The sequence below is a fragment of the Carcharodon carcharias genome, chromosome 20, assembly GCF_017639515.1.
Source record: "Carcharodon carcharias isolate sCarCar2 chromosome 20, sCarCar2.pri, whole genome shotgun sequence".
In the NCBI taxonomy this organism is placed as follows: Eukaryota; Metazoa; Chordata; class Chondrichthyes; order Lamniformes; family Lamnidae; genus Carcharodon; species Carcharodon carcharias.
The window spans coordinates 77,699,035-77,725,701 of NC_054486.1; the positions used below are offsets into that span (position 1 = coordinate 77,699,035).

The 26,667-nt window shown below is 40.5% G+C and overlaps 1 protein-coding gene across 2 annotated transcripts; it reads right to left on the reverse strand.

The window, feature by feature from the left end:
* Nucleotides 1–457: 457 nt before the first annotated feature.
* Nucleotides 458–26,586, reverse strand: klhdc2 (kelch domain containing 2). 2 transcript variants are annotated; one of them, XM_041215014.1, is made up of 14 exons: nt 26,494–26,586; nt 25,787–25,990; nt 23,756–23,835; nt 20,952–21,069; nt 16,889–17,007; nt 15,797–15,878; nt 15,628–15,711; nt 15,355–15,435; nt 14,487–14,545; nt 13,031–13,143; nt 12,478–12,550; nt 10,264–10,351; nt 7,000–7,052; nt 458–841 (listed from the first exon to the last, which is right to left on the reverse strand). In XM_041215014.1, exons 2-14 carry the CDS (start codon nt 25,976–25,978, stop codon nt 718–720), a joined length of 1,266 nt encoding a protein of 421 aa, XP_041070948.1. In that variant the 5' UTR covers nt 25,979–25,990; nt 26,494–26,586; the 3' UTR covers nt 458–717. The 2 variants fall into 2 exon arrangements, with proteins under 2 accessions (XP_041070948.1, XP_041070949.1); XM_041215015.1 differs by lacking the exon at nt 26,494–26,586 and adding an exon at nt 26,201–26,477.
* Nucleotides 26,587–26,667: the final 81 nt, after the last annotated feature.

Here is a 26,667-nt window from a genome sequence, read left to right on the forward strand (position 1 = left end):
GCAAGACTTCCCTACTTTTATTACAAGGGGAATTGAGTATCAAGGACAACATTCCATTTGCCTTCCTAATCACTTGCTGTACCTGCATTCTAACTTTGTGATTCATGTACCAGGATACCCAGATCTCTCTACTGCAGAGTTTAGCAATCTTTATACATTTAAATAATATACTGCTTTTCTATTCTTCCTGCTAAAATGAACAAGTGCACATTGTCCCATCTGCTATTTCTTTGCCCACTCACTTAAACAGTCTACAAAGAGATTTAGATAGGAAAGTAAATTGGGAGGAGGTGGTAACCTATCTAGCTTGGTGTCAACAAATTTAGCAACCATACACCTGCTCCTTTCATTCAAGTCATTGATATAGATTGTAAATAGTTGAGGTCCCAGCACTGATCCCTTTGGTACTCCACAGTTTTAAAGTTGAGAGAACACTTGCATGTTCAGAGTAAACCAGTTTTCTTTTGCTTCACATTTATTCAAAACAATCCAAGATTCCCATGCAAACAAGCTTATTAATTTAATGTTCAAAAGAAGAATGGATTTAACAAAATATTAACTGCCTGCAAAAATGCAGGTACCAATAAAAATCAAAAGTCATGCTTTTCTGCCCTTCAACCTTTACCTTGTTATCACAAACCAGTATTTCTGACTGCCAGAACAAAGAATAGCTAAATCACACTATGATCGTTGGAACTGTAATTGCATTGGCAGAATTCATGATCCAGATGTGTTACTGCTCCCAGCTCGTTGATTAATACTAAGAAGCAGATGCTTTGGCAGACAGTCCCAAATATTGGCCAACATTTCTTTATAGTGGATCACTGCCTCTAGGCAAAGTCTGGGGATGAAAATAATACATAAATCAAAATTAAGCACACTTTTATGGTATAGCGAATTATTTATATAGAAGATAGTTTCTCTCTTTAAACATGTTTAAAGCGTAAACAATTCAACAACTCTTGCTACTTTGAAAAAGCGAGATACCAAATTCATCTTTTTAACTGCTTCAACTAGTTCATTAATCTTAAAATATGGGATGAAAGTTCAGTATAAATGTCCGTGCCACTTTTGAAAAAATTCATTCACTGGATTTGGTCTTTGCTGGCTGGGCCATCATTTATTACCCATCCTTGCCCTTGGTGGTGGTGAGCTGCCTTCTTGAACCACTGCAGTCCGCGTGGTTCACACTAGGTACACCCACAGTGCTGTTAGGAAGGGAGTTACAGAATTTTGACTCAGTGACAATGAAGGAACGGTGATATATTTCCAAGTCCGGATGATGAGTGACTTGGAGGGGAACTTCCAGGTGCTCTCATGTATCTGCTGCCCTTGTCCTTCTAGATGGTAGTGGTCGTGGGTTTGGAAGGTGCTGTCTAAGGAGCCTTGGTGAATTCCTGCAATGCATCTTGTAGATGGTACACACTGCTGCTACTGTGCGTCGGTGGTGGAGGGAGTGAATGTGGATGTAGTGCCAGTCAAGCGGGCTGCATTGTCCTGGATGGTGTCAAGCTTCTCAAAGTGTTTTTGGAGCTGCACTCATCTGGGCAAGTGGGAAGTATTCCATCACAGTCCTTACTTGTGCCTTGTAGATGGTGAAAAGATTTGGGGAGTCAGGAGGTGAGTTACTCGCTGCAGGATTCCTAGCCTCTGACCAGCTCTTCTAGCCACAGTATTTACATGGCTAGTTCAGTTTCTGGTCAATGGTAACCCCCAAGATGTTGATAGTGGGAGATTCAGTGATGGTAATGCCATTGAGCGTCAAGGGGTGATGGTTAGATTCTCTCTTGTTGGAGATGGTCATTGCATGGAACTTGTGCAACATGAATGTTACTTGCCACTTCTCAGCCCAAGCCTGGATATTGTCCAGGTTTTGCTACATTTGAACATAGACTGCTTCAGTAATGCCTAAGACTATTCCCTATAATAAAGAGATACAGGGAATGCTCTTTGGGGTGGGGTGGGACATTCTAGTTGACCTATGTTCCTTCACACTGAAACTGGGCAGCAGCACCTCCCAGTGCTAGAGCAAGATATAGAACAGCACATTTTACAAATACACATCAGGTAGGAGCAAATGTTTGTTCATATGCACATACAGTAAATTGTAAAACTTTTAACCAGCTTAGGTAATTACTTCAAGCACTCAAACTACCCTATAGATGCAGTTATCAACCAGGGGTTTGTGGACACTTGGTTGTTAAAAAAAAAGCTAATATCAGTGATCAGTGTTTCTTGCCATAAACTATACAGGGTAGAGAAATAATCCAGACAATTCCCTTCAGTATGGCCTCTATAATTGGGTGTTTTGACAAGGAAGAGTAGCTCAGTAACTGTAGCTCAGGATTGTCCATGTATATTGTGTTTTGTGATGTCACATGGGATACTTTCTGCCTCTACTGCAAATTGTTCAACAGAACATTGGGATTAACAATCACGGGAAGATGAAAATATATTTCATACAACTTTTCAATCTTTCAAAAATAAAGAATTCATAATGAATAAGAGGATAGTGAAATGTGTAGAGGAACAGACCTCGAAGTGCATGACCACAGATTACCGAAGGAAACAGGATTGGCAGGTTAATCATAGATTCAAAGAAATTTACGGCACAGAGAGGCCTTTTGACCCATCGTGTCAGTATTGGCCCCAAAAGAGCTAGCTAGCTTAATCCCACTTTCTAGCTCCTGGTATGTAGCCTAGTCGGTTACATCAATTTAAGTGCATATCCATGAACTATTTAAACACGAGAGTTTCTGCCTCTACCACCTTTTCAGGCAGTAAGTTCCTGAAATCCACCACCCTCTGAGTTAAAAAAAAATTCTCAACTCCCTCTAACCTTTCGATCAATGACTTTAAATCTGTGCCCCTGTTATTTACGTCTCTAAGGGAAACAGGTCTTTCCTATCCTCTCTAGATCATTCAATTTTATAAACCTCAGTTAAATCTCCCAGCCTCTGTTCCAATGAAAATGATGCCAGCCTACCCAATATTTTCTCATAGCTAAAATTTTCAATTCCTGGGAGCATCCTTGTAAATCTCCTTTATGAACTCTCAAGTGCAAATGTGTGCTTCCTGTAATGCAATGACCAGAACTTTACACAGTACTCTAGCTGTGGCCAAACTACTGTTTTATACAGTTGCTGTATAGCTCTCTGCTCTTACTTTCTTTGATAGCTGAGGCATAGAATATATCAAGTATGCCTTCATAAGTACCTTATCTACCAGCCTTGTTCCCTTCAGGGATCCATGGACATACATTGCAAATTCCCTCTGTTCCTCTACACTTCTCAGAATCCTACCATTGTGAGTATCCTTGCCATGTTAGCCCTACCCAAATGCATTACCTCAAACTTCTCAGGGTTAAATTACATTTGCCACTTTTCTACCCACTCGACCAGTCCACTGATATCTTCCTGCAGTCTACAGCTTTCTTCATTATCAAGCACATGGCCAAGTTTTATACCAAACTTCTTAAGCATGCTCCTACATTAAAATTTAAATCATTGATGCACATTACAAAAACAAAGGGATCCAGTACTGAGCCCTGCAAAGTCCCAATGGAAAGCCTTTAAGTCAAAAACCTCTTGACTATCACCCTTCCTGCAACTGAGCCAATTTTGGATCCAACATACGACTGTTTTTCTGAATCATTCATGGAATATAGACATCGATGGCAAGGCCAGCATTTATTACCCATCCCTAACTGCCCTTGAGAAGACGATGATGAGCCACCTTCTTGAACCGCTGCAGTCCATGTGACTGTTAGGGAGGGAGCTTAAGGATTATGACTCAGTCAGTGAAGGAATGGTGACATAGTTTCAAATCAGGATGATGTGTGACATTGAGGGGAACTTGCATGTGGTAGTGTTCTCACGTGCCTGCTGCCATTGTTGTTCTAGCTAGTAGAGATCATGAGTTTGGAAGGTGCTGCCAAAGAAGCTTTGGCAAGTTGCTGCAGCGCATTTTGTAGATGATACATACCGCTGTTACTGCTCTGATGGTACAGGGAGTAAAAGTTTAAGGTGGTGCATGGGGTGCCAATTAAACGATCAAGATAATGCAACCAGTTTTGTCCTGGATGGTGTTGAGATTCTTAAGTGTTGTTAGAGTTGCGCTAATCCAAGCAAGAGGGGATTATTCGCTCATACTCCTGACTTGTGCCTTGTAGATGGTGGACAGGTTTTAGGGAGTCAGGAGGTGAGTTACACACCACATAATTCCCAGCCTCTGACCCACTCTCGTATCCACAGCATTTATGTGGTTAAGTTTCTGGCCAATGCTAACCCCCAGGATGTTGATGGAGGGGAGTGGTGGGATTCAGCAATGGTAATGCCATTGAACATCAAGGTGAGATGGTTAGATTCTCTCTTGTTGGAGATGGTCCTTGCCTGGCACTTGGGTGGTGCGAATGTTATTTGCCACTTATCAATCAAAACTGAACATTGGCAGGTCTTGTTGCTTGGGGACATGGATTGTTTCATTATCTGTGAAGCTATGGGATTGAACACTGTGCAAATACCCCCATTTCTAACCTTCTAATAGAAGATCGATCATTGATGAAGCAGTTGAAGATGGTTTGGCCCATGAACACTACAAGGATCTCAAGGGCTTTTACTTTTCTGATCAGTCTGCCATGTGGGACCTTGTCAAAAAGCTTTGCTAAAAGCCATTTAAATAACATCAAACTTGCTGTTTGCGTTACTTCATCAAAAAATATAATCCATATTGTCAGGCACGATCTTCCCTGAACAATTCCATGATGATGGTCCTTGATTATTCCAATCCTTGCTAAATGATGATAAATCAGAATTTTCCAATAATTTACTCACCACTAAGATTAGGTATACACAGTTTAGTCCTTTCTTCCATTTTAAACAAACAACAGAATAATGTTAGTGGTCAGAACCTCTTACTTCCAACCTGGCTTCTCTTCAGAGCCCGAGGTACATCTAATCTGCGCCTGGCAACTTATTCAATTTCAAAGTTAAACCCACCATATTTTCTCTCTCTCTATATTTATCCCATCCAACGTTTGATACTCCTGCTCAATTACAATTATCTGCATCATCCCTCTCTTTTGCGAAGACAGCCACAAAGTATTCATTAAGAACTGTGCCAATGTCAGCCACTGTCTCTAGTAGGTCCTCATTCATTCATGTGTGCTCTGCCCAAAGGCAGGTCCTTGGCTCAATGTCTGCTGATGCTCCATTCTGAGTCATTTCTTTGGCAGTTTTTTTCACTGCTGCTTTGCCATTGCCTTCCACCTCAGGGGCAAAGCAAGGAGACAAGTCACAAGTCAACTTCAAATAGGACGGAAATTATTTCAGATTTATTAATTGAATTTAAATTCTCCCAGCTGCCCTAGCAGAGTTTGAACTGATGTCTCTGAAGCATTAAACCAGTCCTCTGAATTCCTAGTTGAGTAACATTACCACTATGCTACCATCCTCTTAGAAATTATCTCAGCTTTCTGCCATATTAGAGTCACAGTATCTGACATAAGCTTCCCTTTTTTGCCTTATCCTACCCTGTCTGCTCCAGATATGCAAGAGGTTCTAGACTTGGGAGCCCCACCCTTTTTCAATGCAATCAGGATTAACTTGGCTTTGTGAAAGGGAAACCATGTTTGACTAACGTATTAGAGTTATTTGAAGAAATAACAAGCAACATGGATAAAGGGACCCTGTGAAGGTGGTGTACTTAGATTTCCAGAAGGCACTTGACAAGGTGCCACACCAAAGGGTATTGGGGTTAGGCAGGAAAGTGGCCTTGAGCCACAATCAGATGAGCCATGATCTTATAGAACGGCGGAGCAAGCTCGAGGAGCAATATAGCCTATTCCTGCTCCTAATTCATATGTTCATATGTTTGTATATGCTCTCCAGTATTCAGAACCAAATACAGGTTATAGAACAATATCAATATGCACTCAAGGAACTCCTGCCTGGACCTCTGTGTCTGGCCACCACCCATTCCCCCTCCGCCTGCAAATTCTTGTGTTGCATGGTGACTTAATCCCAAAACCTGCTATCTACATAGCTGTCAGCCTTGCAGATATACAACAGCATCACGGGCTGCTGTTCTAGCTCTTAAAACCAGAGCCGAGCTCCTTCAGCTGATGGCAGTTCCTACACGTGTGGTTGCACAAGACATGAGAAGCTTCTTAGAGTTTCCACATAGCACAGGACATGCATTTGATGGGACTGAGGTGCTCTGTCATGCCTCGATTTATTAGATTACTGTCTAATTAAACTTAAGAATTGTCCCTGATCCAGACAAAAATCTCAATCATCTCACACTCCCTTACCTCCAGGCTTGCCATCTCAGGCTTACTTTTGGTTAAGAAAACATTCCTCTATTAGCCAAAGCATAGAATATAAGAGCAGGGAAGCTATGCTAAAACTATTTAAAAAAAGGCTAGCTCATTCCTCGATTCTAAGCGTGGCTTCTACAGCATCTGGTTTTAGATTTTCATTATTTTTTTAAGAAAAGTACAGAGGCAGATAAATTAAAACACGCATGATTTAATCAGCTTAAATGCCTAATGTTAACAGTAATGATTTTTCTTCAAAAGATCGAGCCAGGATCAGTTTATTTTGCTTTCAGTCAAGTGTGTTGATGTGGACAAATTTTTACAAAATGCGCCAGCAAATAAATACTCCCAAATGAGACATGACACAGGTCAGATAAGGAACAAAACTCCTTCTAAGTTGCTCCAGCTCCAAACTGGGATGCACCAGTTCCTGCATAACAGTAGAGCAACCTGTGCCTTCTTCAAGTTAAGCTGTTAATTATTGCTGAATTACACACAGTTTGATACTTAGGATTCATGTCCACTAGCATAGAATTCAGGCTGCCAAACCCATTTAATACAGGATGTGTACAGCCATTTCATCTCAACAGTCTGGCCTGGATTTGAACTCATGTCAAAAAAACAGAAAGAAGAGTGTTCTAAATCACTGAGACCCAGCACACCTGGCAAAATCATGCCCTTACCTGACAAGTGACTTTGGCTGTACAGAGAAGATAAGGATGTCATTACTATGAGCCTGCAGAGAAGTATAACAGCAATTTAGATATATAAAACAAACAGTTTTGAAATGTTTTAAAACTTAATAAATTGTCTGAAGGGGAATTGTTTATATTACAAACTCAAACAATCTTAATATCACTTGCTTAGGAAATTTTGAAATAAATCTGTAGAATATTTGCTATGCATAAAACACTATGTTCATATAATTTTTTTATCTTTCTAGAAAGAAACCAAACAATTGCTGAAAACACTGAAGTGACCTACTAATACAGATTTTTTTTAAATGCACAGAATTTTTCATTCTGAAGTCCTCAAATGTCAATCATTTTCTGAATTATTTTCAATTTAACATTCTGAAATGTTAAAATAAATTAATATTAACTCCTTCATCACCATTTGGTAATCCTAATCCCGACTATTTCCCTGCTTTCAAAAAATATTTTGCAGATAAAATGGTCATATCTAATCTAACCAGCTGATGCACAGAGCCTTAAAAGAGCTGGCAGGCCTGGACTAACTCAAACAAAAACAGAATTACCTGGAAAAACTCAGCAGGTCTGGCAGCATCGGCGGAGAAGAAAAGAGTTGACGTTTTGAGACCTCATGACCCTTCCACAGAACTGAGTGAATAGAAGGAAAGGGGTGAAATATAAGCTGATTTGGGGGAGGTGGTTTGGGGAAGAGAAGTGGGGGTAGGGGGGTGGTGTGGTTGTAGGGACAAGCAAGCAGTGATAGGAGCAGATAATCAAAAGGTGTTACAGATAAAAGAACACAGAGGTGTTGAAGGTGGTGATATTATCTAAACGAATGTGCTAATTAAGAATGGATGGTAGGACACTCAAGGTACAGCTCCAGTAGGGGTGGGGTGGAAAGACTAGCAGGGCATAAAAGATTTAAAAATAATGGAAATAGGTGGGAAAAGAAAAATCTATATAAATTATTGGAAAAAAAAGGGGGAAGAAACGGAAAGGGGTGGGGTTGGAGGAGGGAGTTCAAGATCTAAAGTTGTTGAATTCAATATTCAGTCCGGAAGGCTGTAAAGTGCCTACTCGGAAGATGAGGTGCTGTTCCTCCAGTTTGTGCTGGGCTTCACTGGAACAATGCAGCAAGCCAAGGACAGACATGTGGGCAAGAGAGCAGGGTGGAGTGTTAAAATGGCAAGCGACAGGGAGGTTTGGGTCATTCTTGCGGACAGACTGCAGGTGTTCTGCAAAGCGGTCACCCAGTTCACATTTGGTCTCTCCAATATAGAGGAGACCGCATTGGGAGCAACGAATGCAGTAGACTAAGTTGGGGGAAATGCAAGTGAAATGCTGCTTCACTTGAAAGGAGTGTTTGGGCCTTTGGACAGTGAGGAGAAAGGAAGTGAAGGGGCAGGTACTGCATCTTTTGCGTGGGCATGGGGAGGTGCCATAGGTGGGGGTTGAAGAGTAGGGGCTGATGGAGGAGTGGACCAGGGTGTCCCGGAGGGAACAATCCCTATGGAATGCCGCCAGGGGGGGTGAAGGGAAGATGTGTTTGGTGGATCATGCTGGAGTTGGCAGAAATGGCGGAGGATGATCCTTTGAATGCGGAGGCTGGTGGGGTAGTAAGTGAGGACAAGGGGGTCCCTATCATATTTCTGGGAGGGAGCAGAAGGCGTGAGGGCGGATGCCCGGGAGATGGACTGGACACTGTTGAGGGCCCTGTCAACCACTGTGGGTGGAAAACCTCGGTTAAGGAAGGAGGACATGTCAGAGGAACTGTTTTTGAAGGTAGCATCATCAGAACTGATGCGATGGAGGCGAAGGAACTGAGAGAATGGGATGGAGTCCTTACAGGAAGCGGGGTGTGAGGTGCTGTAGTCGAGGTAGCTGTGGGAGTCGGTAGGCTTGTAGTGGATATTGGTGGACAGTCTATCACCAGAGATTGAGACAGAGAGGTCAAGGAAGGGAAGTGTCAGAGATGGACCATGTGAAAATGATGGAGGGGTGGAGATTGGAAGCAAAATTAATAAATTTTTCCAAGTCCCGACGAGAGCATGAAGCAGCACCAAAGTAATCATCGCTGTACCGGAGAAAGAGTTGAGGAAGGGGGCCGGAGTAAGACTGGAACAAGGAATGTTCCACATACCCCATAAAGAGACAGGCATAGCTGGGGCCCATGCGGGTACTCATAGCCACACCTTTTATTTGGAGGAAGTGAGATGAGTTAAAGGAGAAATTGTTCAGTGTGAGAACAAGTTCAGCCAGACGGAGGAGAGTAGTGGTGGATGGGGATTATTCGGGCCTCTGTTCAAGGAAAAAGCTAAAGGCCCTCAGACCATCCTGCTGGGGGATGGAGGTGTAGAGGGATTGGACGTCCATGGTGAAGAGGAAGCGGTTGGGGCCAGGGAACTGGAAATTGTTGATGTGACGTAAGGTGTCAGAGGAATCACGGATGTAGGTGGGAAGGGACTGGACAAGGGAAGAGAGAAGGGAGTCAAGATAACGAGAAATGAGTTCCGTGGGGTAGGAGCAGGCTGACACGATCGGTCTACCGGGACAGTTCTGTTTGTGGATTTTGGGTAGGAGGTAGAAACGGGCCGTCCAAGGTTGGGCGACTATCAGGTTGGAAGCTGTGGGAGGAAGATCTCCAGAGGAGATAAGGTCAGTCACAGTCCTGGAAACAATGGCTTGATGTTCAGTGGTGGGGTCATGGTCCAGGGAGAGGTAGGAGGAGGTGTCTGCGAGTTGACGCTCAGCCTCTGCGAGGACTAACTCTTATCCAGTGTAAATAATGTATTTTGATAATATCAGCCAGCATTACTAGAATATTTGTAAATAAAACCCATAACTCGTATTGTAAATAAAAATAAATGTTATGTTATATGCAAAAGAATAAAATGGTGCTGAAGAAAATGGCCGCTATGCTATTTGCTGGAATGTATTCGTTGAAATTCTATAATGAACTTTCATAATTTTTCTCATTTCAGAAGACCGTAGTTAGTCTTAAAATATCGACAGAATGTCCTAGTTTTCTTTAGGAGACCTTATATTTTTGAGGTCAGAAAAAATATAAAGTTTGGTTTTAAGTAAAGATTTGAATTTGTGTCCTCCGAATGCTTACCCTTTGACGTAGAGCTGCAGTGCTCCTGGTGCCGAAGAGCCGCATATACTATAACCTTTATTAAATTTGCACCTCAAGTACCTCAATATTAACAGTAAAATTATGATATTGTTTAAAGTACTGTTTTGAAAAAAGCTTACCGCTTGTTGACGAGCCAACAAATTATTAGCACATCCGCCAAAAACAATCACCTCTGCCTCATCACTTGTACAAGCAGAATGCCAAAGCCTGAAGATAAAGAATGGCATTAGTATAAATGTTATATTACCTGCAATGTTGTTTGAAAGGATTTTGACCATAAGTTTAATTTTACTTTTACTCTAAGAGGAGGCAATAATCACCACTCCTTGGTCATCTTAACTTTTCCCAATGTTTGTACAAGGTCTCCTTTTTAATTATTCAAGACTTGAGTATCAGCAGAGTCCTTAAGTGACGGTACGAGCAAAATGACAAAAATCACCTCAATAGCTTGAAGTAGCACCATTTAGCGAGAGAATTGAAAGGCAGTTTAAAAAAAAGGTGTCCATTCTTCAACAAAGATCAAGTATACCCTGCTTCTCCCGACTATTTTGAGGTTCTGCATGGATCCTGTACCACCTCTGCTTACAGGGCATAATCACTGTCGATGCCCAGTTTATACAGCTCCAAGGGTGTGTGATAGCAAGTTGGCAAGGAGATCTGACTGATATCCATCTTTCATCAAAAAGACATTAATGTGCTTGACAGGCTTCAGATCAGAAATTGTACATAACAAAACAATCAAACTGGTTTCCTTTAAACTAAGTGACATAGACCCCTGATGACAACAGACCGCCTTGAAAGTTTTTGATGCGGAGGTTGAACAATTGAATATTCTTCATCATGCCAAAGTGGGATTCTGAAAGCCGAAATGCTCCTCTGAGGACATAGCATAAAAAATCTCATTCTACACAGTCAAATCCAACACATCAAGGGTTGGTAAAATTATCCAAGTTACTTCAGGTATTGACAATCAGTATTGAAGGAACCCATTGTAATCTTGTTGAAATTGTAGCAACAGCTTAAGAAGAACATGGATCAAATTTCTGGGTAGTTCCTGCTCCTTCAGAAAATACATGGAGATATCAATTTGTTAATCTTTATTCAGAGTGCCAACAAAAGCAGCTCACAACTGAAATTCTATGAAACAATTTTTCTCTTCACAGACACTGACTGACCAGCTACGTGTTTCCAGCAATTGTTTGATTCAGATTTCCAGGTTTTCTTTTTTCTTTGTTTACTAGGCTTTGTTCTTGGAGAAGTTTCAGGTAGAAAGCTAAGGCTCTGTGCTCAAAAGAAAATCATCATATTCTCCTTCAATTAAAGATACCATTTGTTTTGAAAGTAAATGAAACTTAAAACAATTTCTTGCATAAGTAACAAATATGGTCTAATAAACAACTTGGCTTCATTCTAGTAAAGATCCAGTGGATCTTCCACCAAAGCATGTTGCTCACTAACTTTTCTGAAATTCCCTCTACATCAAAAACATGCAGATTGAACAGCTGCAATCAGTTTACAGTTAATCATATTGGTATACGAACTGAAGATATGGTATAACAGACATTAAAGGCAGAAATGCAGGACTAATGCAATTTTCAGAGATCCTTGGTTAATGGCTTACTCTTGTAATGAAAACAATGCTGGAAATATTTGGCAGATCAGGCAGCATCTGTGGAGATACCTTCCCTTTTGCTCTTTCCTCCCCTTCCCACTTGCCCTACTTAAAACATGTCCCATCTATAACATTTTCCAGTTCCGATGAAGAGTCATTTGAGCTGAAACACTGGGCAGAATCTTCTGGGGAACAGTCCCAGAAATTGTCATTGGGTTGGGATCCTACCCTCTTGTGGCTTTCCCCAAAGGAAGGAAGGGCTGTGAGCCCAGCGGGGAGTTCCTGTAGATCTGGTGAAAAAGTAACTGAGGTGATTAAAAAGGCAATTAAGAGCCAGAGCCATTGAGACAAGTGCATAGTGGAAGGAGCTTCTTCAGTGAAACTGACAAACTGCGAAGGCTTTGACCAGTAAAGAGCTCCAGCCATGGCTATTGAGAGACTGCTGATCAAAGCACATCTTCTCCCAGAGTGCGCTATCGCTGCTTGACAGATGATTTCCGACTTCTTGGAAGGCACTTGCCCTGTCTATCACTCACCTTACTGTGGACAACAGTCAGGATTGTTGGTAACAGGATAAATACACAGGACACTTCAGTAAAAAACCTTATAAATAATAACAGAACTGAGCAGCTAACACAAGGTTACAAATGCAAATAACATTTCAAAATTGCAAAATTTAGAAGGAAACTGAACTAATAGGTCTTCAATTTATGCTGTTTACCTTGGTCTGTCTGCATAATTGTGCTCTATTTTTAACCACTCATTCTTGTTCACACTGTATATCCAAGCATCACCTGAAAAACAAAATTATCTTATATGATTAATTGCAAATTCTTGAAACACACCTATCCACAAAAAATTATGTTGTGCTCATTTGTTTAGTTCATTGCTCAATTGACAGAAAGGGTACGAATGCCTCAAAAGCTCTTGCCATCAATGTGTCTTTTTCACTAAAAGCTGGGCTTGCATGACATGAAGAGACATTTTTTTCATATAAAGTGCAATATTTTACACTAGTAATTTGGGCAGAAAAGCTGAATGTAGATATTTTGATTTATATTTAAATATTTAAGGCTGATTTACAGAAAAAAATAAATGTCTACAATTAATAACTAGTAGTACAAGCATAAATGTAAATATCTAGAGCAGGGCACACAATGGAAAGCTCAAAGCCACTTTGACCATAATACACAAAGGCAGACTCAACTCTAACTGCAGTCTCCAAAAATTCTTTTCAATAGTAAATTATTTATGCAACAAGAGTTAAAACATACTTAACGGTTGTTTGTCAGTCGTGAAACCTCCAAAAAGGAAGAGATGGTCATTTGAGATTGTAGTGAGTGAGTGCCAAGAACGGCCAACGGGGATCTGATCAGGAGATTGTACCCTAGCAAATAAAAGTTTTTGAGTGATACACAATGTCCCCAATGGAAGTGCATTGATTCATGGATAGCCTAAACACTCAATTCCTGTATACAACACTACATACACCAAATCTCAACTACAGAAAGAATAAATGAAATGAGCACCCCGTGGTGCAGCATATTGTCTTACATGTTTCATTGATGTCAAAAATGTGGAAAGGCTAGGAACTACATTTATGATCAATGGTGATGTAAGCATAGATTTATAAAAATATTTCTGTTTAAGATTGATACTGCAAAAATAGTAGAGATCAAAAAGAAAAAAACTGAAAATCCTGGAAATCGGAAATAAAGCTGAAAATACACAGCAGGTTCATTAGCACCTGAATAAAGACAGGTTAACATGAAGAGTTCAGTTTGGAACATTAACGTGTACCATCTCTTCAGATATTGGCAAACCTGCTATATATTTCCCATATATTGGTTAAAAATTCATTTTTAAACCATGAGTTATTTTTATTCTTAATATGTGGCACACATCGAGTCTGGCATTCCAGAACTTGGTCAGGCTATAACTTTGTGAAGGGATAAAAATTACTAAAAGAAACGAATATTCACTGCAGCTTACTGCCAAGCAACTTTGGACAAATGGCTAACAACCAACACTGACAGAGGTCTGGGAGCTGCTCAGCTGCTTAACTCATGCAGTAAGGAAATTTTTTTAAAAATAAGAAATATCACATTTGATGGACAGTAGTTTGACAATATCTTTTAGACCAAAACAAACGCACTTTAATCATTGAAAACAAGTTTGTTGTCCCTGTAATAGTTCAGCAAGTTTATAAAGTAGCTAAACCATACATAAAAGGAAGGTTCCAGATTTAATCCTTATCAGTGCTGTTGGCTTGTCCAATTGCAATGGTAGCAACAGCCTTACAACTGGCCCCACTGCCCCAGAGGAAAATCACAGCTAGGATTGTTATATCAAGGAACATCATGCCGGAAGGCCTATCTGGGTGCCTGATGCAGAATAATCAAGCTTGGCTGAGATGCTCTGCAGGGTTGAATAGCCTGTTGACACTTATTGTTAAGATTTACAGATGAAAAATAGTCACTTGGCAAGTCACTGAAGGATGTTTAATGCATTTGAAACAATACCCCAGTAAGAAATCAATGGCCCAGCATTTCCTTGGAGCTGCTCCTCTGATGTAACATTGGGAATGGCAGTCAAAACCCTATTTATGTTTAGCACCAAAGAAATTCCTGGAAAATATATTGAGCAGGTTGAGAGAAGGGTGAATGGGAAATGGTAGTTCTTAATTCAACTACTCACAACCATGTAAAATAAATGAAATCTGTAACATACACTTCATTCCATTCCCAGGTATCCAAATCAAGGTAATAGAGGTCGTTGGTCCTGGCATCCTTAGGTAAAGATAGTGAAAAAACAAAGTGCATACATGAATATTGATTTGCAGCAGACAAGTAATACAAGGTTAATTGTTGGAGGCATTTTATTATTTTGTTTTCTGAAGGGAACATGCCAATAATATTGTTACACAAATGGCTTTTAAATTGAAAGATTTTAATTTAATTCAATCTATGTTAATTCTAATGTTTGAGCTAGTTTCTGCACTTTCTAACATCTTTCTCTGTAGAGCAGGTCTTTTCCTTCCATTGGGAAAGTTGGGAATACAAGACAGCCCACAAGAACAAACAGTTGGGGAAATTACATTTTTTCTGTACAGTAAAGCAACACGTATTTGGCAGTAGAGGGAGTTTTACTTTGCATTTGGTCCATTTAATACCAGGCCTGATTGAAAAGTGCTTCACTGTGCTCCAACTGAGAATTATTCTATTTTCCATTTTTCAGCACTTATAATGCCTTAGCTTGAATAGTTACAATAATAATTTATTTTTAAGCAGGAACAAAAAAGGCCACAGCAAGACACTGTTCAAGTGGTTGTAAAGACTGTCTTAGGATTTCAATTCGTTTTATGTTCCATACATAATTACAAAAAATAACTGTACTCCTGAAGCAATAAAGAATTTTAAAGATTAATTCATAGGAAATATGAGCTGTTCTCCCTCAATATGAATGAAATAAGGAGATCTATGATTAAAATTGCAAAATGCCTTTTCTTAAGAAATACTCTATATTTTCACCAAATGCAACATTTCTGATGTTTTACAAGTGTTACAGAATTAGTGAAACACAACTTACAATAACATACCTGATACCTCCCTCCAAACACGTAGCCTCGGTTTCCAATTGTAGCACAAGCATGAGCTGCTCTGGGTGAAGGGGGTTTTCCCTATTGGTTACAACAACACATTATAACTCATCACTAAAAGGTTAGAATTCCATTATTTTGGAGGGGTATTGGGTTCTGGTAAAAATATCCAAATTAAAATTACACACAAGAAAAACAATTGTCACATCAGTAGGAAGTATTGCAACCTAAAAAAGCCAAAGCCCTTCTTCAGCAGCACTATATAACTGATACCTTTGTAATGGGCTGGTTCCACGTAAAAGTTTCAAGATCAATGAAGTGGACATGATTGTTCCAGCCTCTCGGAAGACTTGCATTCTGGAAAAAAGGTTACAAAGGTTTTGTTTTCATTATCTTCTTATGCAAAAGAACACAATCTGAAGTACCATGCTGAATTACTAACCCAAAATGAAGATTCATCAAATTCAAATGATCCATGATGCTGTTCTCGAGGTTGGTAACCATAGCCACCAAAGAAAATCAACCTGGAGTAAAACGTAAGAAAAGTTACGAATAATAATAATGAGCATGGAAGAAAGAAATTTGCGAAGTCAACATAAAAGAAACAAAACTTTTCTTTAAAAATGGAACTTTACTGAATTAATGAATAAAATACCGTATTCTGCTTTATCTCAGGTCCTTTTCATACACAGAAAAACCATTAAAAACCAAATGTACTGTGTAATATGTAGATTTTTTTTCAACGTTATCAATGAATACAACGGAATAATGTGTCAAATATCAATGACAGTTCCCTTTCTCTCACCTCCGCAGTTAGTGGAAAAGCATTTCTCCTTGATAAGCTAAGCTTCAATCTTTGTTAAAATATAATCATTTTTTAAAATTCTAATAACAGGCTGAAATCAACAATGTAATAAAAACAAAAACAGAAAACGCTGGAAAAACTCAGCAGATCTAACAGCATTTGTGGAGAGAAAAAAAAAGTTAACATTTTGAGCCCTTATGACTCTTCTTCAGAGCTCTGAAGAAGAATCATAAGGACTCGAACCGTGAACTGTTTTTTTTCTCTCCACAGATACTGTTAGACCTGAGTTTTTCCAGCGTTTTCTGTTTTTGTTTCAGATTTCCAGCATCCGCAGTATTTTGCTTTTATCTTAATGTAATAAAAAATATTATACAATTTCCTTCATTTGAGTCAAATTATTTTAAAAAAATAAAAAGGAAGTTTAAAAATTACACATTTATTTTCTCTTTCATTTGTATCAAATTTGTGGATTAAAACATTCTTGCATAACAAGAAAGAATGTAAGAAATAACTGAAAATAGTTTGAACATTTCTATATTTTTTCTTCATATATTAATACTTGATTATACACGTGATAGGCAAAGTAAAAATTAAAGTCTGATCTGACCACGATAAAACACCAGCTACAAACTTATATAGACTGACAATCTGTAAAATTGCCTAGAAGATCCTATTTCAATATCTGCTGTTCATTAAGTAACATTATGTTAGAGGTAATTATGTACTTACTTGTTCTTGTACACCCAACATCCAAGCTTATCTTTGGGTGTTGGTGGTACCCCTTTGGAATCTTTTATTCTCTCCCAATGCAGTATTTTGTCTTTGGCCCTCAGGTTTAGAATGTAGAACTGCAGCGAGATGGAAGGGAATTAACTCTTAAATTCTCTTTTTACAATTTTGATCTCCAGTTAGTTTTTCTTTCTATTACTTCATAGGATGTGACCATCGCTAGCAAGGCCAGCATTTGTTGCCCATACTTAATTGCCCTTGAGAAGAAGTCGCCTTCTTGAGCCACAGCAGTCCATGTGATGTAGGGACATCCACAGTGCTGTTAAGGCAAGGGTTTGAGTTTTTCACCCAGTGACAGTGAAGGGACGATGATATTGTTCCAAGTCAGGATGATGTGTGGCTTGGAGGGGAACTTGCAGATGCTGGTGTTCCCATGCATCTGCTGCCCTTGTTTTTCTCAAGTTTGAAAGGTGCTGTCGAAGGATTTGGGCAAGTTGCTGCAATGCATCTTGTAGATGATGCACGCTGCTACCACTGTGTGCCGGTGGTGGAGGGAGTGAATACTTCAGGTGGTGGAGTGAATCAAATTGATTGAAGACAAACATCTGTGATGCTAGGTCCTCAGGGGGAAGTCGAGTTGGGAATTTTGGCTGAAGATGGTAGATGATTGTAAATGTTTCAGCCTTGCCTTTTGCATTGATTTGCTGGGCTCCTCCATCGTTGAGGATTACACATTTTTATTTCCATCATCTGGCTCTCTAATTTCATGCATTTTTTCCATAGTGCCAACAACCAGAAAGAAAGATAGCTTTATTGAAAGGAGAACACGCTTTATATATTAAAAGGAAGGAAGACGACGCTACTTCATACTATATTACAGAGATATATACTATATTACAAATGTTAACCTCAAATTGGTCTGTTCACAACAGTTCCCCCAAAACGGATAGCTCCAAATTAGTCTGTTCCATGACTTGAACCTAATTTGGTTCATACATCACCAAGTCTTCGAATAACCTTATAAAGGGTGGGCACTACAGTAAGTCACTCTGTTCCCAGCCCTTCCTTCCGTAGTCTCCAGTCATTGACCATTGCACTCCAGCCGCAGCAGCAAATCCTAGAAACAGTGTCCCTTTAAGCCAAATTTCTGGCTCTGTTCCAGCCTTTCGAGGCCTTGTTCAGACATTCTCAGAACAGGCCTGGTAAACATACATCTTTATCAATTCTCCTCACAGGCACTGCAGACTTTTGTAAACTTTGCCACATTCAAGTTGCAGTCTGGCAGGTATGTCCTTCAGGACACAGCCTGCTCGGTCAGTAATGATGTTGCCGTGCCTTGGCCACACTGAAGTCCCCCACGCAGAGTATATTCTGTGCCCTTGCTACTCTCTGTGCTACTTCAAAGTGATTTTCAACATGGAGGGAAATAGGTGGTAATCAGGAGGCTTCCTTGTCCATGCTAGACAGGATACCAAGACACTTCACAGAGTCAGGAATCAATGTTGAGAAATTCCAGGGCCTCTCTCTCCTAACTGTATACTACTGGACCACTAGTTGGACAGGACATACCCAAGAATGGTGATGGAGTGGTCTGGGACAATGGCTGTAAAGTATGATTCAGGGAGTGTGACTGTGTCAGGCTGTTACTTGACAAAAATGTTCCAATGAAAGGCTAAAATTTCACATCTATAATTTCCCAATGAATTTCAGTAATGCCAGTAACTTTCACAATAGAAGATCCTGCTTCCTGTTAGGATCAGTGATTCATATTACAACACTACCACCTGGAAGTTCCCCTCCAAGCCACTCACCATCCTGACTTGGAAATATATCGCTATTCCTTCACTGTCGCTGGGTCAAAATCTTGGAACTCCCTTCCTAACAGCACTGTGGTTGTTCCTACATCATGGGGACTGCGGCAGTTCAAGAAGGCAGCTCACCACTACCTTCTCAAGGGCAATTAGGGATGGGCAATACATACTGGCTTAGCCAGTGACACCCACATCCCGTAAGTGAATAAAAAGAGTTAGTGGTATGTTACAGTATTACAGCAAGGGATAGTTCTATTTCCAAATAACTCAAACAATCTATATAGGAAGAAACTGGGTAGACACTTACATGAATACAGCTATACTAACAGCAGATCCGTTGCAGTAGAGGTTCAAACTCCATTTATTAATATTAGTTAACTGTTGTGCGGCCAGTAAATAGAGACTATTGCCTCTGGTGGGTGAGTCCAGAATAAAGGGGCATAACCTTAAAATTAGAGCTAAGCTGTGAAGGGGTGATCTCAGAACATGCTTCTTCACAAAATAGATAGTGGAATTCTGGTATTCTATCTCCCAAAATGCTGTGGAGGCTAGATTAGGTGAAAATTTCAAAACTGAGAAGATAGATTGTTAGGCAAGGGTATGAAAGGCGAGTAGATGGAGTTAAGATACAAATCAGCCATGATCTAATTGAAGGGTGAATAGGCTCAAGGGGCTGAATGGTCTTCTCTTGTTCCTATGTCTCTGGGGAATGTTTACAAATTCTACAATCATAATATTTCTAGTTAGGAAATTTGTAACAGGAATAAATTATTACATCAATGTTGCATAATATGAGCTTAGTGATAAAATATATCAAGTGATCACTTGGCTTCTAGCAAAAAGGCACAATCTACAGAATATACTACAGCAACTCACTGAGGTTACTCCAACAACATTGTTTTAATCTGTGACCTCTACTATTAAGGAGGACAGGAGGAGCAAGAAAATTGGAAACACCATCAAGTTTACCTCCAGTCATAGTCCATTCTGAATTAGGCAAGTTTCATTGTTCTTTCATCACTGTCATATCAACAACCTTGAGCTCCATACCTATTACCCTAGGAAGCACCATCATTAGCAATTCATGAATTCAAGGTGAAAGCCCAACACAACCTTCACAGGCCAACTTAAGGATGGGTAATAATTGTGCCCTTACCAGCAACACCCACAAATAAAAAAATTGTCTCTGGAGATGGAAAAATTTTGCTTTAAATTTTATTGGCTTTACAAATCTACAAGTCAAACGTCACTCTTCAAATCCTATTTAATATGCATAACGAGGGGTAAAGAATAAACAACTTACCTCAATTTTGAAACTCCATAACTCCTAGACAGCTCCAACCAAGCAGCTTTAATATTTCCATGTATTCTACACAAGCAATAACAACTTATACTTATGTCGCACCTTTAATGTAAGGAAATGTCCCAAGGCACTTCACAGGAGCATTATAAAACAAAATATGACACTGAGCTAAAGGAAATATTAGGTCAGATAACCAAAAGCTTGGTCAAAGTGTTAGGTTTTAAGAAGTATCTTGAATGTGAAAAGTGAGGCAGAGAGGTGTACGGAGGGAATTCCAGAACTTGGAGGCCTAGACAGCTCAAGTCACAGCCACCAATCATGAAGCAATTATTATTGGGAATGCACAAGAAGCCAGAAGTAGAGGGTTGTGGGGTTGGAGGAAATTTCAACGATCAGGAGGGGTGCAGCCATGGAGGGATTTGAAAACAAGGATGAGAATTTTAAAATCAAAATGTTGCTTGACTGGGAGCCAATGTAGGTCAGCGAGCACAGGGATCATAAGGGAACGAAGTTGCTGCGAGTTAAGACAAGGGCAGCAGAGTTTTTGATTACCTCAAGTGTATGGAGTGTAGAATGTGGGAGTCCAGTCAGGACTGCAGTGAAATAGTTAAGTATAGGAGGTAACAAAGGCATGGATGAACTTTTCAGCAGCAAATAAACTGAGAGAAATTATTTGAGGAGGTAGAAATAGGCGAGATGACACAAATATGAGTTTGGAAGCTCATCTCAGGGTCAAATGTTAAACTAAGGTTGCGAACAAACTGACTTAATCTTAGATTGTTGCCAGGGAGAGGGATGGCACTAATCAAAATGTACAATAGCTTTGTAAATGTCTAAATTTAAGCACTTGACAATTCAGTTTGCAAAAATTGCATCAATCTAACAACCTTACAGTTAACTACAATAGAATTTCTGCTCAACAAGTACAAAGCTGCAAGTATAACACTACCTCATTAGTGTTCCCTCTTACATGATGTCCTCCAAACAAATATAGTACACCATCCACACAAGCAGCACAACTTCCTGACATGGACTGAGGAACATCACCTTCTGTGTATTTCTTCTTCCTGTAAGAAAGTAATGATTTTATCTGCAAAAGATATAGTTGGCTAGTTTTTAAAAATAAATGTTTCTTAAAATGGATACTGTCAAATCTTAATCATTTTAATTATTTACTACCTAGGCCTTGACTGTCTTACTGTCCAAAGGAGGCCATATAGCCTCTTCTCCATTCCTTCCTTTTCCTCTCCTCATTAAGTTTCTCATGAATGACCGTGGCTGAGAAACCAGGTTGAACAGCTACATCCTCAATTGCTCTTCTTCAGCCATGAAACGGCACAAAACAAGGGCCCAATGGGACACTCACCTGATTTTCTTTTTCTCGTGTTGATTTCACTCTCATTGTGAAAATTCGCCAACTGACAACTTCTCCAGCATTATTCAGGGAAAACTACTGACAGTTTAACTGTTGAGTTAACTGATTTCAGTATTTGGGGTAGCGAAGGCCACAATTGGCTTTAGTGGTGTGGGGTTAAAAATAAAACTGCACACATTTCCTACTACTGGTCATATCTATACAGCTCTGCTGATAAGTGCACATGTGAGCTTCAAATAGGGATAAGATTAGGGTTAGCTGCGATACATCACACAGCTAAATTATCTTTCAGAGTTCAATGTCTAGTCTCACGTGTAATGAATTGTTCACTTTGCAGTCCAGTGAAACCCTTTTAATCACAACTGCCCTTAAATGCTTGACAAATTGCAATAGAACGGTCATTTCTATATTGTTGGAAGCAACACAACTGAAAGTTGGTCTAACTCTACCTAAATCTAGTACGTCTTATAACTAGGGTGAATATAATTAAATATCTTAATATCTAATATCTTGCATGCAAAGCATTGACAAGAATCAAATAAAGAATGTGGGGGGGTAGCGGGGTTGGTTGGTGAGTAGCTAGAGCTGGTTAAATGCAAGCACACAGGAATATGATTCTGCAACTGAGGTTTTGGCTGGAAGCCACACCCATTAATTTGAAACTGCAGTTTGAGTAGGCAAGTTTCTTTGAGAGACTTCTTTCTATGGAAAAATAGCATTGCCACTGCTGAAATGGCTACAGCTCTTATGCCATCCTCCTACTGTCCAATGCCTGCGCTTTTCTCTTGGGCTGCTACAGTTACACTTGTATTCTTCATGTCATGCCTTGCCTCCCACACTGAAAAGTAGAAGTGGATTCTGGATTCCCCCACTAGTTGCGTCACCAGCATCATACAAGAGTCTCCCCTTTCCTCAATGATCTTTCCTCTGACATAAGAGCAAGAGTGAAGCTACTGACTGACAATTCTACAGCATTCAGCTACATTCATAACTCTCTTGATGAGGAGGCAGCCGACAGTGAGACCTGAATAATATCCAGACCTGGGTTGACGAGCAATGGGTAACATTCATGTCCTGTCAGTGCTAGGTAATGCCCATGTCAAACAGGAGAAATGGCACTATCTGCCCTCTATCTTCCATGGTCAGATTCATGCAATTCATGCCAAACCTAACCCCATGGTGAGGGCACCATCTTCATAAGGATTTCAGTCATTCAAGAAGACAGGGTACTTTCTTGGGGCAGCTGGGAGCACGCAATGAATGTGACCATGCCCTCACTAACCATTCCTTGAGAGCGTATGAAAAAATGAGAATTTGGCTTTACCAAGCATTACGTTTGACTGATCCAATGATAATGATCTGCATTACTGGCCAGATAAAGAGAAATGTGAACAAAGCAGGTTGTACCAATTTTCTGAGAGAGCTGGTTAAGGTGTCTCACAGGAGACTTGGACAACCAGATCTCCCTTTAGTGTGTATGAGGGCATGGAGTAAGTTGTCTGGGACGTTGGCTGGCTTTTAAGAGAAAAGGACTGTAGAATAAGGAGTGCAGCTGCAAGAATTCCAGAGCACAGGGACCAATGGCAAGAACTGCAATAGTTGAAGGAAATTAACAGATGGACAGGTGCACATGCTTGACTGAGTTTGCAAGCTCTGTGGAGGTTCAAAAAGATCTGGGGCTTCCATGGCATCATCACATTGCGTGGATGTGATGATAAGCATCTCTGTATCCTAAGTGGGATAGATGTGAACATTAATGTTAAAAGGGAATTCAGATGAATGTACAATCTGGCTCTATAGACATGATAAAGAAAAACTGCTTATCTGGATCTGGCTGATCAAACAGACAAGCAGCTGAATAAAATAGCTGTGATGATTTGCCAGTCTATCACACCAGGCCCCACTCCATGGAGGGCTGCAAGACACTAAATTGTGGCAGTTGTGAACCTGGAGTGATGCATCCAGCAGCAACTGCACAAGCTCCCATGAAACAGATAAATTGTACAGCACCATCCTCTCATCATTTGCTGAGTAACAGAGGATCCCATATTGAGGAATTCTACCTTGCACTGACGTCATCGGAAAGTTCAGCTCATTCACTGCAGTGACATCCTATCATTTGCTCATTTGCAAAATGCCAGGAGATAAGCACACGCACAGAAAGTGACCTCATTTGGGGGCTGAATGGTGCTGGAAATCACTTCAAAAAGGATTGACATAAATTGTAATAAAAGGTTGCATAACATCATCTTTACTAAAGTGTCCTAAAAAAAGTCATACCAAACCATGTGGGTGAAACATGGGGACTCGGAATTATCTGCTACTTTTTTAATATCAATGTGTAAAATATGCATAGGAAATAGAAACATTGCACATACCATTGTCCAGTTTCCATGTTATAGATCCAAAGTTCTTCTCTTGGCAAATAGAAATCATGGTAGCCTCGAATTGCAGCATTCTGCAAAAAAATGAAGTAAAGCCGTTCAGGAAAAGGAATAAAAAAAAATGACTATACTTAAAATTCTTATGTCTTTTTTTTTTTACAATGATTTTGCGAAGTCCCAATTCAATTTAATAAAAATCCTTTAAAATAAAATGATTTGTTCAAAAAATGTCGAAGTGTAATAAACAATACCACCACATCCGTGGAATAAAGTTTGAAAATTTCTGCACATTGTTCCATTATTCAACAGTAAATATTGTATAAAGAGTAGAGAAGATATGAGGCTCATGGAATAGGAGGGTCGGTGTCAGCTTTGGATTAAAAAAAATGACTTAAGGACAGAAAGCAGCAAGTCATGGTAAATGGCTGTTTTTCAAACTGGAGGATGGTAGACAATGGAGGTTTGGTTAGAGAAGCTGGGATTGAGGAGAGATTTGATAGAAGTGTACAAGATTATGACAGCTTGAGGTAAGGTAAACAAATAAATGTTCCCTATAGCTGATTTTAAAAGGACTAAAGGACACAGGTTTAAGGTTTTGGACAAGAGATACAGGGGGATGTGAGGAAGAACTTTTTTCTTTTACGAAAGTGGTAATAATCTGGAGCTTGCTGTCTATGAGGGTAGTAGAAGCAGAAATGATCAATGACTTCAAAAGGAAATCTCATAGGAACGAGGGAAATAAACTTGCAGGGCCATGGGGAAATGGAATAGAACTGACTGAATTGCTCTACGGAGAGCTAGCATGGACACAATGGGCCAAATGACCTCCTTTAGTGCCGCTATGACTCTTTTTAAAAATTAATTCATGAGATGTGGGTGTTGCTGACTCAGCCAGCATTTATTGCCCATCCATAATTGCCCTTGGGGTGGTGATGGCAATGAGCTGCCTTCTTGAAATGCTGCAGTCCATGTGTTGTGGAAACACCTACTGTGCTGGTAGGGAGGGAGTTCCTGGATTTTGATCCAGCAACAGTGAAGGAACAGCAATATAGTTTCAAGCCAGGATGGTGTGTGGCTTGAAGAAAAATTGCAGGTGGTGGGTGTTCCCATGCATCTGCTGCCCTTGTCCTTCCAGGCGGTAGAGGTCGCAGGTTTGGAAGGTGCTGTCGAAGGAGCCTTGATGAATTGCTATAGTGCATCATAGTGTAAGTGGTACACACTGCTGCCACTGTGGCGGAGGAAGTATATGTTGAAGGTGGTGGATGGGAGCCAATCAAGCGGGCTGCTTTGTCCTGGATGGTGTTGAGCTTGTTGAATGTTGTTGGAGCTGCACTCATCCAGGCAGGTGGAGAGTATTCCATCCACTCCTGACTTGTGCCTTGTAGATGGTGGGCAAGGTTGCAGTCAGGTGGTGAGTTACTCACTGCAGAATTCCCAGCCCCTGACCTGCTCTTGTAGCTACAATATTTATATGGCTAGTCCAGTTCAGCTTCTGGTCAATGGTAACTCCCCAGGATGTGGATAGTGGGGGATTCAGTGATGGTAATATCACTGAATGTCAAGGGACACCTCTTAATGGAGGTGGTCATTGCCTGGCACTTAAGCCGCAAGCAACATTCACACCACACATCAACCCAAGCCTGAATGCTGTTCAGGTCTTGCTGCATGGACATGGACTGCTTCTGTATCTGAGGAGTTGCAAATGGTGCTGAACATTGTGCAATCACCAGTGAACATCCCCACTTCTGACCTTATGATGGCAGGAAGGTCATTGATGAAGCAGCTGAAGATGGTTGGGCCTAGACACTATCCTGAGGAACTCCTGCAGTGATGTCCCAGGACTGAAATGATTGTAAATAAAGTCCAGGATTCCCTGAAGATACATTTTTCTCTCACACACACACCCACACGTTTTAAAGACAAGAATAATTTGCTCTATACAGTCATCCTAAGTAATTGGAACATCATATTGACATAATTTCATAAAACTTACATGAACATGTCACATAGTCTGTATCATCTTACCTTATAGCCACCCAAGATATACATATAACTTCCATGTGCTACTGCTACATGGCCACTCCGTTCTTCAGGTACAGAATCATGAAAAGTTGGGAGTGGAATCCTATCCTGGTGATACTCAAGAGCATTTTCCTCTTCCTCCTCCTCGTCTACCCCATGTAAGTCCTCATTCAATTCTTCATTTTCATTTGCCATATTTCACAATTTCTAAACAAAAATAGTCAACATTTACTGCAATGCAACTTTACTGTGCACAGTTCCCAACTGGCTCTAAATGAGCATTCGGCAAATGAAAGAAGCTACAAAGTAAAATGTTTACTTCAACCAGAGTGACAGGCTATCACAAATTGTTGAATTTTAAAACAATGCATAGAGGTAATTAATAATAGAAATTATTATATGCACAATGTTCAGCACCATTTGCCTTCAACTCTGTAGTTATTGCTGAATTGCACCGCAAAGTCCGTGACGCACGGTGGAGATCAGGACGCAGTTTATGAGGACTGGCCACGGGCTGCAACTGAATCAAACACCGTCACCCCCGCCTCGCACCGACTTCCGAAATGACTGAAAGGCCGCGGGCCGACAGAAATCAGCTCCAGCGCCCAACGAACAGCGGCCTTCAGTCGGCAGTTAACCCGGCCGGCACAGGCCGAGCAAAGTACACCGGCTGACAAGCTCCCCGCAGTATTTCGCCCTGATCCCTGTACCTCTGTCCGCATCCCCGCTCCCGGCCGCTTGTTTACAAACTCCAAACACTACACCCCTGCCCCTCCTCCCCCAAACACCGGAAGTCGCGCTCTGGAGAACTTCCGGTCGGTTAGAGTTTTCACAGGTGGAAGCAGCCGTGGTCACATGATCAGGAAGCGCTGGGTCACATGAGC